This window comes from Oncorhynchus gorbuscha, linkage group LG16 (assembly GCF_021184085.1).
Source record: "Oncorhynchus gorbuscha isolate QuinsamMale2020 ecotype Even-year linkage group LG16, OgorEven_v1.0, whole genome shotgun sequence".
In the NCBI taxonomy this organism is placed as follows: domain Eukaryota; kingdom Metazoa; phylum Chordata; class Actinopteri; order Salmoniformes; family Salmonidae; genus Oncorhynchus; species Oncorhynchus gorbuscha.
This window is the reverse complement of record NC_060188.1, coordinates 86,980,933-86,994,611: the sequence shown is the minus strand read 5'-3', so window position 1 is coordinate 86,994,611 and position 13,679 is coordinate 86,980,933. Positions and strand designations below refer to the sequence as shown.

General features: G+C 47.2%; 1 protein-coding gene across 1 annotated transcript in view; it reads right to left on the bottom strand.

Annotated features, from left to right (window-relative positions):
• The window catches only part of LOC123999341 (guanine nucleotide exchange factor subunit RIC1-like), a 106,078-nt gene that overhangs the window by 62,649 nt on the left and 29,750 nt on the right, over window positions 1-13,679 (bottom strand). Inside the window, exon 2 of the mRNA XM_046304992.1 lies at window positions 8,013-8,120. Within this exon, the coding sequence (XP_046160948.1) occupies window positions 8,013-8,120 (108 nt within the window). The remainder of the gene's footprint in view (window positions 1-8,012; window positions 8,121-13,679) is intronic.

Below are 13,679 nucleotides of genomic sequence, written 5' to 3'. Positions count from 1 at the left end.
TTAATAGGCCTGTAGACCAGCTCAGCTCAGGGACAGGCAGCTGAAAGAAGGCTACTTATTATAAACACTTGTTTTTCACACCGCAGACAGACGGCCTTCACATGGCATGTCGTTGTTGCCTGGCAACCACATTAACAAGAGGCCAGAGCAACACTATTGCATTCTACTTCCAACAGAAGTGCAGATTATCCTTGGATTGGAAGAGACGGAACACTTTATCAGTCCCCTCGTGAATGATGTAAAAAAAAACAGCACATATCAGTGGGGGGAACAGTGACCTCTCAATCATTACTGGAGCTCACACAGAAGAACAGCCATCGTCATTGGGGCTGTGGTTTGGGTGCAGACAGTGCAAGAGCCAGGGAGATGTTAGCCTGGATCCATAACCGACATGCTCTGTGGTTTCAACCATTGTTCTTCACATGAAGCAATGGTGGAACGGAGTACCAATATCTCTCCATGGACTAACTGAAATGTTCAACATCACTCTCCGTTTGACTCGAGCCACACTATCATGCCCAAAACAAACTCAACTGTACTGGCTTGGATATTCTCTTTTGACATTGTTTTCTGCACGGTTCTGTGGTGAACACGTCACCAGACTGAACCAGTACAGTGATCTCACCACACACTAATGACCTAACAACCCATCGCTGGGGGCCCTGCCATACCACACACACATATGCGCGATGGGCCCCCACAGAGAAGTACTACAGAGGACCAGATTTTTTTTAAACTGCAGGACCAGTGATGAGAGTGAGACTTCCTCAACTACGATAAGAGGGAAAGAGACTGATTTGTCTTCCTTTAATGAGACATCCTCATTACACTAAAACCACTGCCAACACCACCACAATCGCCACACAATCACCCCCCCAGCAGCAGCAACAGTAAAGGCATTAAACCTGTCACACACTGAAAAAACATGAGCAACAGTCTCTCATGCCACAAAATGGACACCGCTCCCCAGCATACAACATTTTAACACAGGCCACTAAATTCTCCCCCCAACCAAAACACATTGAACAGATTGTCATGGTCCACCCATCAAAGGAAGCCAGTGCTAAGTTCACATTTGAAAGCGTCGACAGATCCAGCATGTCCCTGACTACGAACAGCTTGTCTGTGATACACAGTGCGTTTTCTCCTTGTGTACAACTGAGTCTGTTAGCAGAGCAATGCAACAGGCATACAGTCTCCTTTTTTGTGCAGGAGAGTCAAACCTGCCCGTCTACAGCTTAGCAGTAGATCCCCCACCCCGACACACTCTCGCAAAACAAGTCCTGTTCAATGATTTCTAAACAGGTAGACCATCGACCCCTCGGGTGCAGCCGGGGGCAATCTGAGAGACGGCAGCAGAGTTTGTGAAAGCTCAGGGAAATGTCCATTCTTCTGCGAAAGAGAGAGTTTGTGAAAGCCCAGAGAAATGTCCATTCTTCTGCGAAAGAGTTTGTGAAAGCCCAGGGAAATGTCCATTCTGCGAAAGAGAGAGTTTGTGAAAGCCCAGAGAAATGTCCATTCCTCTGCGAAAGAGAGAGTTTGTGAAAGCCCAGGGAAATGTCCATTCCTCTGCGAAAGAGAGAGTTTGTGAAAGCCCAGGGAAATGTCCATTCCTCTGCGAAAGAGAGAGTTTGTGAAAGCCCAGGGAAATGTCCATTCCTCTGCGAAAGAGAGAGTTTGTGAAAGCCCAGGGAAATGTCCATTCCTCTGCGAAAGAGAGAGTTTGTAAAAGCCCAGGGAAATGTCCATTCCTCTGCGAAAGAGAGAGTTTGAGAAGGTCTGTGAGCAGAACCTGAGAACACCCAGGATGGCAGAGTTCTGCCATACAGAAATCAGAGTAGAACTCCACAGCCCGCTCTCTCATCTCCACAACAGAAGTTACAGGCCCATCAGACAAACGTCTTTGGGTTTTTTCTAACCCAAAGAAGAAGGAGCTGGGAGCATCCATCTCGCTCAAAATGGAAAATCTAGCTCTTACAAGTGCTCCTTTTGATCTGAAAAAAATCCCACAGGTCCCTGCGTAATTCAGACAGATCAGATTGCAGCCCCTCCCTACCTTGCCTCACCAGCTCAGCCTCCACCTCACTTTTGCCAACCTCAAGCTCCCCCAGTCCTCTCCTGGACTCTGAAGAGGAAGCTGTATACTGCTGACAAAAAAAACAGAATGTGGGCTTTACCTACATCCCACCACTGACTGAGAGACTGAGAGACTCCCCTTCTGCTGTTTCCACCTCTCCCAGTAGCCGTAGAAGCTTGAGCAAAAAGTGGCAGCTTGTAAGAGCTTTACATGTCATTTCCATTAGGATGCCTGCCGGGGACCTGATGAAACAAAGAACTGTGAACCATGGCAATATGACGGTCCAAAAACCCTACTGGGAGAATGGAGACCCCCAAATGCATATTGCTCTGATTCTTGTATAGACACGATCCAAACAAGCTGTACTCACCCACCCCAACCACGTATACTGCTTGGGATACTTAGTCCTTCATTAGATCTGACTCAGGGTATTAAGTTAGTGCTCGGTTGATATTCTGTTGGTGGTGTGGGGGCTGTGCTTTGGCAAAGTGGATGGGGTTATATCCTGCCTGATTGGTCCTGTCCAGGGGTAATGTTGGACAGGGCCACAGTGTCCCCTGACCCCCCCCGTCTCAGTCTCTAGTATCTATGCTGCAATAGACTATATCACGAGGGGCTAGGGTCAGTCTGTTATATCTGGTCTATTTCTCCTGTCTTATCTGTTGTCCTGTGTCAACTTAAGTATGATACATCTAATTATCTCATCTCTCGCTCCCCTACCGGAGGACCTGAGCCCTAGGACCATGCCTCAGGACTACCTGGCCTTATGGCTCCGGGCAGTCCCCGTCTCCCTGGACGTGCTGCTGATCCAGTTTTCGTGGTTCTGCCTGCTGCTATGGAACCCTGACCTGTTCACCGGTCGTGCTGCCTTGTCCCCCCCCCCCCCCCCAAACACACACCTGCTGTATCAACCTCTCAATGCTATGAAAAGGAAACTGACATTTACTCCAGAGGTGCTGACCTGTTGCACCTCTATAAGCACCGTGATTATTCTTTGACCCTGCTGGTCTTCTATGAACGTTTGAACATGTTGAACAACAATCTGGGCTTAACTTCACTAGGGTAGGAGGCAGCATTCGGAATTTTGGATGAAAAGCGTGCCCAAATTAAACTGCCTGCTACTCAGGCCCAGAAGCTAGGATGTGCATATAATTAGTAGATTTGAATAGAAAACACTCTAAAGTTTCCAAAACTGTTAAAATAATGCCTGTGAGTATAACAGAACTGATATGACAGGTGAAAACCTGAGGAAAATACATCCAGGAAGTGGGAAATCTGAGGTTTGTAGTTTTTCAAGTGATTGCATATCCAATATACTGCGTCTATGGGGTCAAATTGCACTTCCTAAGGTTTCCACTAGATGTCAACAGTCTTTAGAACGTTGTTTCAAGCTTCTACTGTAAAGGGGGAGAGAATAAGAGCTGTTTGAACCAGTGGTCTGGCTGAAAGCCTTGAGTTTAGTCACGCGCGGTCGTGAGCACGAGCTACGTTCCTTTTCATTTATAAAGACAAAGGAATTGTCCGGTTGGAATATCATTGAAGATTTATGATAAAAACATCCTAAAGATTCCTCTGTAATGAATATGCTGTTGTCCGGTTGAAATATTATTGAAGCTTTATTATAAAAAGACCCTAAGGATTGATTGTAAACATCGTTTGACATGTTTCTACAAACTGTAATGGAACTCGACTTTGTCTGGATTTTGCGCTCACGCATTGTGCCTTTGGAATAGTTAACTAAACATGCAAACAAAACGGAAGTATTTCGACATAAATATGGACATAAACGAACAAAACAAACATTTCTTGTGGGAGTCCTGGGAGTGCATTCTGACGAAGATCAGCAAAGGTAAGTGAAGATTTATAATGCTATTTATGACTTTTGTTGACTCCACAATTTGGCGGGTAACTGTATGGCTTGCTTTTGTGGCTGAACGCTGTTCTCAGATTATTGAATATTGTGCTTTTGCCGTAAAGCTATTTTGAAATCTGACACAGTGGTTGCATTAAGAACAATTTATCTTTAATTCTAATTATGTGTCGTTCATCAAAGTTTATGATGAGTATTTCTGTTGTTTGATGTGGCTCTCTGCAATTTCTCCGGCTGTTTTGGAGGCATTTCTGAACATGGTGCCAATGTAAACTTTTGGATATAAAAGTTTTTGGATATAAATATGAACTTGATCGAACAAAACATACATGTATTGTGTAACATTGAGTCCTGGGAGTGTCATCTGATGAAGATCGTCAAAGGTTAGTGATTAATTTGATCTATAGTTCTGCTTTTTGTGGCACCTCTCTTTGGTTGGAAAATGGCTGAACGCTTTCTGTTACTAGTTGCTGACCTAACAATGATGATATGTGCTGCTTTCGCCAAAAAGCCTTTTTGAAATTGGACACTGTGGTTGGAATTAGGAGAAGTGTATCTTTAAAATGGTGTAAAATACTTTTAAATTATGAGATTTGTTGTTTTGAATTTGGCGCCCTGCAATTTCACTGGCTGTTGTCGAGGTGGGACGCTAACGTCCCACTTGTACCAGAGAGGTTAATGGCCATGTACTCCTATAATCGCCACCCGGCACAGCCAGTAGAGGACACCCCTCAGAGCCTGGTTCCTCTCTACCCAGTACAGCCAGTAGAGGACTGGCCACCCCTCAGAGCCTGGTTTCTCTCTAGGTTTCTGTATTTCTAGGGAGTTTTTCCTAGCCATGTGGCTCATCATCCGCATTCCTGCTCTACGGGGTTTAAGGCTCGGTTTCAGCTAATAAATAACATTTGATTGATTTATTCAGATAATCATACAACACCTTTGCTGAGCCCAAATGTGGTTGCTCACTATTCCGGTATTTATTTCCAATCCAACACAAACACCTCACCCTGTGCTAAATGTGCGAACTACTGCCTTAGACTGCAAAACAAGTCTCCCCTCTCCCACCTTGTACTAGGTGCATACACATTTTTGAAAACAAATACAAGATTATTGATTTTGGCTCTAACCATTGACAACCTACCCTTACACACCTCCTTTTGACGAGATAATGTTGACACCCATGCCAGGACCACTGCTACCCCTGCACTAAGATTTGTGCCATGGCTCAGCACCTGTGCCACCCCCAAAATCCACATCACTGTGTCTCTTGTAAATGTTTTTCTTTGACATGCTCCCACAGCAACCCGCTCAACACCATACATGTGAAGATCTCCATAAGAGGTAGAAGGGAAAACACCACAACCAGAAACCAACAGAGAAACACAAAGCCACCGTGAAAAGTAAAGGCCTATCAATTTAAGCAGTCTGAAGCCAAGCCTATACAGGTTCCTGGGCGAGACGGCACCATACCCTTCATTCTTCCTCCCTTACAAACCTTCCAGAATCAGGAAAGTAAGACTCCAGCATAAAGTCTCCCTCAGGAACCTAGAAAGTTCTCTCATCGTATATACTGGGCCCTCCGCCTGACAGCCTTGGATCCAGGCCTCCTCATCCCCCCCCACCCCCAACCCCCCTCTTCCTCTTCCTCCAACTCCTACTCCACTGGCACAGTAACGTCCTCCTCCCCTGTCTGCACATCGATCAGGGCCTCCTCACCCCCCCACCCCCTCTTCCTCCAACTCCACTGGCACAGTAACATCCTCCTCCCCTGTCTGCACATCAATCAGGGCCTCCTCCCCAATGCCAGGCAGTATTTCCTGGATGATGAGCCCACCATGCCCTTTCCCAGCCACACTCTTATTTCCCACTTTACTTCTCCTTTTTCTGTGGCACCCTCCTCGGGCCTCCTCAGCCCTTTTAGCGTTCTCCAGAGGTCCTCTCCTCTTCCACCAACAGAGGAGTATCCGTTACTACAGCAACCTGCCTCTGCTGTAACCCCACTCACCTCTACAAGCCCACCTCCCCAACTGCGAGGGATGTGCAGTTTCGCAGGCCTCATTTGAAATGAGCTAAAACGAAAAGACAAGAAACAAGTGACTGTAGAAAGCTGACACAACATGACTGTCAGTAACAGTGAATCAACGGAGCTTGCTTTGCCCAGTCAGCTAGAGATAGCTATGAAGCATATTTTAGTTGCCAACTAGCACAAATGTCATGTAGCTAAGTATATCAATAGTCCTTTCGTAAACACTTAGACAACCACACTAAAACGCGAGACGACAAACACTACTAGACAGATTCAGCCCAATTGGAGTTGTAAGCTAGCGATTGCACAGCTTACCTACCTCCAAAAACAATGCAACTATCCATGATGTCAATGCTATCCAACTTGTCAGGCAGGCTGGCTGCAATCACTCACTAGAAAGCTAAATAGTTTAACGTAACTTCACATGCAAAAATCAGGAAAATGCAAGGTATTGAAGGCGTTCTTCCGTCTCAGTGCAACTTTGAATGTTGCTAGGTTTCACGTGGGCATGGTTTTGCACCAAGTTTGGCCTGGATTAAATGTACCTGTCCCAGCCCCCGCTGCCGGCTGGTTGTGCTTGTCTGCACTAGCTCCCGGTCTCTGGGCCTTACCTGGGCATGCAAACTTAATGTGCCCTAAGTCCCCACACTCAAAACACTGCAAACTATCTATGCTAGCAAACCCTACGTACCACCCCTCCCATGATTAACCTTGAAGTGGACATTTACCTGCTGTTCTGCCTTGTCAAGAAACACACACTGGCCTACGGAAGGAAACATGTTTAACGGCTTGGCACCCAGTCGAGACACGAAAAAGACTTGCAAACTCACTAAAAATACAAAATTAAGTCAAATGTAAAAAAAATCAGCACCAACACACCCCTCACAAAAATCCCATTGGCAAAAAGAATCACCAACAACCACCACCTTGTTCATTCTGGCTGCAGAATGTATATATTCCACTCCCACCTGTTAGCCGACCGTGAGCAAAACTTCTCCCTGACACCATTCTCCGGATCGAACTTGAAGCCATTCAAAGCAACAGCATTTTGCGACCACCACCAAGCCATCGCAGCCACAACCAAACCGCAAACAAACTCCCCGGCCACCCTCCCTCAACTCAAAACGAAGGACAGTGGAAATGAATCAAACAAACTCCCCGGCCACCCTCCCTCAACTCAAAACGAAGGACAGTGGAAATGAATCAAACAAACTCCCCGGCCACCCTCCCTCAACTCAAAACGAAGGACAGTGGAAATGAATAAAACAAACTCCCCGGCCACCCTCCCTCAACTCAAAACGAATAACAGTGGAAATGAATAAAACAAACTCCCCGGCCACCCTCCCTCAACTCAAAACGAAGGACAGTGGAAATGAATCAAACAAACTCCCCGGCCACCCTCCCTCAACTCAAAACGAATAACAGTGGAAATGAATAAAACAAACTCCCCGGCCACCCTCCCTCAACTCAAAACGAATAACAGTGGAAATGAATAAAACAAACTCCCCGGCCACCCTCCCTCAACTCAAAACGAAGGACAGTGGAAATGAATCAAACAAACTCCCCGGCCACCCTCCCTCAACTCAAAACGAAGGACAGTGGAAATGAATAAAACAAACTCCCCGGCCACCCTCCCTCAACTCAAAACGAAGGACAGTGGAAATGAATCAAACAAACTCCCCGGCCACCCTCCCTCAACTCAAAACGAAGGACAGTGGAAATGAATAAAACAAACTCCCCGGCCACCCTCCCTCAACTCAAAACGAATTACAGTGGAAATGAATAAAACAAACTCCCCGGCCACCCTCCCTCAACTCAAAACGAAGGACAGTGGAAATGAATAAAACAAACTCCCCGGCCACCCTCCCTCGACTCAAAACGAAGAACAGTGGAAATTAATCAAACAAACTATGTGTTAACCCTCCACAATGGAAAATACGAAGTAAATACGAAAAAGGAGAGAGAGGAGAGAGAGAGAGAGCCAGAGCCAGAGCAAGAGAGCGAGAGAGCACAAGAAGTGACTGCACCGTATTACTCACCGCTACTGCTATCATGGAATCGTCCTGCTTCCACTCGGCCTGCTGATAGAAGCCAAACTGGGATGATGCTTTCGCCGACTCTATGTAGCTCACTATCAGAACACTGGGCTGGAAGACGGACAGAAAGAGAACGAGTGTCAGAACAGTGTCAGCAGTCAATCTCATCAGCCACTCAGCCTTGTTAATATACTCCAAACCATAAGGTGGCAGTAGCGTTGTTTGGCAATGCATGTCTGTGTGTGTTTCTTTCTGGTCTAGTCAAGGGGTATTCAACTCTGACCCTACGAGGTCCGGAGCCTGCTGGTTCTGTTCTACATGATAACTAATTGCACACACCAAGTAAGTATCCCAGGTCTAAATCATTAAAAGGGGAACAATTTAAAAATGCAGTGGACCTGGCTGTGAGGCTAAAAGTTGTGTTTGACAGGTCTGGTCAATGTTCGCTAGATAGCTTGCTGCTCTAATGTTGCTATTGTTGTAGGAAGCCCTTGTTTATACCAGCCAGATGGCCACAGCTATACAGCTCGCAAGACAACAAAGAAACAATTTAATTAAATCTCCATAAATCGCATACAGCCCATAGATCATTTTTAGCTAGCTGGCTAACGTTAGCTAAATGTTTAGCATGATTCGCTGCCTAGCTATCTGTTGTGATAGCTTGGTAAAGCCTAAGTGTGCTAGTAGTTTAAACAGACAGCGTGACAATTCAGCTTGTCAACACTTCTTACAAAAACAAGTAGTGATGTCAATCTCCTCTCCACTTTGAGCCATGAGAGATTGACATGCATATCATTAATGTTAGCTCCCTGTGTATATTTAACGCCGATGTCAGAGCTGCTGTGCATACCTATACAACGTAGGTACATGACGTGCATACCTATACAACGTAGGTACATGACGTGCATACCTATACAACGTAGGTACATGACGTGCATAGCTATACAACGTAGGTACATGACGTGCATAGCTATACAACGTAGGTACATGACGTGCATACCTATACAACGTAGGTACATGACGTGCATACCTATACAACGTAGGTACATGACGTGCATACCTATACAACGTAGGTACATGACGTGCATACCTATACAACGTAGGTACATGACGTGCATACCTATACAACGTAGGTACATGACGTGCATACCTATACAACGTAGGTACATGACGTGCATACCTATACAACGTAGGTACATGACGTGCATACCTATACAACGTAGGTACATGACGTGCATACCTATACAACGTAGGTACATGACGTGCATACCTATACAACGTAGGTACATGACGTGCATACCTATACAACGTAGGTACATGACGTGCATACCTATACAACGTAGGTACATGACGTGCATACCTATACAACGTAGGTACATGACGTAATGACGCCACGTAAAATGTTACGCTACACTTGCAACAAAGCATTCCTAACCTAGCCCACAATGTCTGCTGTGTTGTTCGAGCAGTTAACCTACCAGAGTTACACAGTGACGGCGTCACTGCTGTTACCTTCACGACTGACATTTGGACCAGCTCCATGAACATGCTGAGTCCGACAGCCCAGTGGGTCGTTGAGGATTTCGTACCGAGGAAAGTCGTATTGCATGCTCATGAACATGCGGGTTGTCATACCGCTGCTGCCATTTCAATGGCATTTGAGAACATGTTTGAAGCATGAACACACACGCTAGCTCCATTCAAAACAACTGACTGGAGAAATAAGCTCATCAACTTCGTCTGCAGCAGACGTGATGCCCTCTCATGGCATTGAAACGCTTGCTCAACAAGACTGCAGACACAGGCTGTGAACAAGCGATGGGGTGGCATTCTCTCTTTACGGTGTCAACATCATGCACAATGATATGTACAAGGACCGCTACGTCGATGCAGACAATAAACAGGGTTTACATGACATGTTACAGACACAGCCGGACAAGATGGAATCGGACAGAGCGACGAGGAAGAGAGGCCACGGACGGACAGAGCTGAAACTTCACTGCTTGACATGTATGCTGAAATCCTGGTTGAGAATGAAACAACTGAACAAATGAACAATGAAACAATGAACGCCAACAAAATAACTTTTTGGTCAGTGTAGAGTGTGTGTAACCTTTATTTAACTAGGCAAGTCAGTTAAGAGTAAATTCTTATTTACAATGACGGCCTGCCCCGGCCAAACCCGGACGATGCTGGGCCAATTGTGCGCCGCCCTATGGGACTCCCAATCACAGCCGGATGTGAAACAGCCTGGATTCGAACCAGGGACTTTAGCGACGCCTCTTGCACGGAGATGCAGTGCCTTAGACCGCTGTGTCCATGTGTGTGTGTGTGTGTTAACCATTTAACTATACTAGAATGTTTAACCTTTTTGGGATAGGGGGCAACATTTTCACTTTTGGATGAATAGCATGTTGTTAGTTATTCAAAATGACTTGTAGATCAATGACTGTCAACATAATTACACGCTTAGTTTGACACTAAGGAGAGGACATAGCAGTCACAAAAGAGGAGGTATTTTCAAAAAGGTCAAAAAAAGTCATTTGAACAACAACAAATGTGTGAACGTAACGTTTGAATCTACTTTCTGAACATGGCATGCTACGTTTTAATAAGTTTGGGGTCCCGCGGACCAAAGCACTCAAACATTTGAACCGGGGACCAATGCTTATCAGTGAATCATTACATCCTTTATAGTGCACTAGATTTCACCAGGGAGCATTGGGTTCCAGATTGTTCCTTATAGAGTGAACTGAGTGCCAATTAGGACACACACTGTTTCTCAAGGCAGATCTTGAATCAGATACGACACAAGCTCTGGATGCAGTGTTTCTCTTTGAGAAGAGACCAATGGAAGCGTGGTGGATTACTCTCATTTCACACACACACGTGCGCGCTCTCTCACACACACACACACGTGCGCGCTCTCTCACACACACACACACGTGCGCGCTCTCTCACACACACACACACGTGCGCGCTCTCTCACACACACACACACGTGCGCGCTCTCTCACACACACACACACGTGCGCGCTCTCTCACACACACACACACACGTGCGCGCTCTCTCACACACACACACACGTGCGCTCTCTCACACACACACACACACGTGCGCTCTCTCACACACACACACACACACGTGCGCTCTCTCACACACACACACACACACGTGCGCTCTCTCACACACACACACACACACGTGCGCTCTCTCACACACACACACACACACGTGCGCTCTCTCACACACACACACACACGTGCGCTCTCTCACACACACACACACGTGCGCTCTCACACACACACGTGCGCTCTCACACACACACGTGCGCTCTCTCTCACACACACACACGTGCGCTCTCTCTCACACACACACACACGTGCGCTCTCTCTCACACACACACACGTGCGCTCTCTCTCACACACACACACGTGCGCTCTCTCTCACACACACACACGTGCGCTCTCACACACACACACGTGCGCTCTCACACACACACACGTGCGCTCTCTCACACACACACACGTGCGCTCTCTCACACACACACACGTGCGCTCTCTCACACACACACACGTGCGCTCTCTCACACACACACACGTGCGCTCTCTCACACACACACACGTGCGCTCTCTCACACACACACACGTGCGCTCTCTCACACACACACACGTGCGCTCTCTCAAACACACACACACGTGCGCTCTCTCAAACACACACACACGTGCGCTCTCTCAAACACACACACACGTGCGCTCTCTCTCACACACACACACGTGCGCTCTCTCTCACACACACACGTGCGCTCTCTCTCACACACACACACACGTGCGCTCTCTCTCACACACACACACACACACGTGCGCTCTCTCTCACACACACACACACACACACACGCGCTCTCTCTCACACACACACACACACACACGTGCGCTCTCTCTCACACACACACACACACACGTGCGCTCTCTCTCACACACACACACACACACGTGCGCTCTCTCTCACACACACACACACACACGTGCGCTCTCTCTCACACACACACACACACACACGTGCGCTCTCTCTCACACACACACACACGTGCGCTCTCTCTCACACACACACACACGTGCGCTCTCTCTCACACACACACACACGTGCGCTCTCTCTCACACACACACACCCGTGCGCACACACACACACGTCTCTCACACACACACGCTCTCTCTCACACACACACACACGTGCGCTCTCTCTCACACACACACACACACGTGCGCTCTCTCTCACACACACACACACGTGCGCTCTCTCTCACACACACACACGTGCGCTCTCTCACACACACACACACACGTGCGCTCTCTCTCACACACACACACGTGCGCTCTCTCTCACACACACACACGTGCGCTCTCTCTCACACACACACACGTGCGCTCTCTCTCACACACACAATGTCGCCAGTATTCCATGGTCCAACAGGAGACTATTCATCAACACCACACTACACCATGTAATCCCATTCTCAGACCATCAGCCAACACACAAGACAGCACGTGAGCATGAGGGAGAAATACAGAGAGAGAGCAAGAGACCGTGAAACAGAGAGAGAGACCGAGAGAGAGAGAGAGAGACAATTAGGCTAAAAATACTTGAATCAGTCATATAGCCCATTGCCCTTTATGGTTGTGAGGTCTGGGGTTCGCTCACCAACCAAGACTTCACAAAATGGGACAAACACCAAATTGAGACTCTGCACGCAGAATTCTGCAAAAATATCCTCTGTGTACAACGTAGAACACCAAATAATGCATAGAGAGCAGAATTAGGCCGATACCCACTAATTATCAAAATCCAGAAAAGAGCCGTTAAATTCTATAACCACTTAAAAGGAAGCGATTCCCAAACTTTCCACAACAAAGCCATCACCTACAGAGAGATGAACCTGGAGAAGAGTCCCCTAAGCAAGCTGGTCCTGGGGCTCTGTTCACAAACACACCCTACAGAGCCCCAGGACAGCAGCACAATAAGACCCAACCAAATCATGAGAAAACAAAAAGATGTTTACTTGACACATTGGAAAGAATTAACAAAAAAACAGAGCAAACTAGAATGCTATTTGGCCCTACACAGAGTACACAACGGAAAAATACCTGACCACAGAGAGGAGAAAGAGGAGAGGGAGAGCCACAGAGAGAGAGAGAGAGAGAGAGCCACAGAGAGAGAGAGAGAGAGAGAGAGAGAGAGAGAGAGAGAGAGAGAGAGAGAGCCACAGAGAGAGAGAGAGAGAGAGAGAGAGAGAGCCACAGAGCGACACAGAGCCACAGAGACACAGAGAGAGCCACAGAGACACAGAGAGAGCCACAGAGAGAGAGAGAGCCACAGAGAGAGAGAGAGAGAGAGAGAGAGAGAGAGAGAGAGAGAGAGAGAGAGAGAGAGAGAGAGCCAGAGAGAGAGCCACAGAGAGAGAGAGAGCCACAGAGAGAGAGAGAGCACAGAGAGAGAGAGCCACAGAGAGAGAGAGAGCCACAGAGAGAGAGAGAGAGAGAGACAGAGCCACAGAGAGAGAGAGAGAGAGAGAGCCACAGAGAGAGAGAGAGAGAGCCACAGAGAGAGAGAGCCACAGAGCCACAGAGAGAGAGAGCCACAGAGAGAGAGAGAGACACAGAGAGAGAGACACA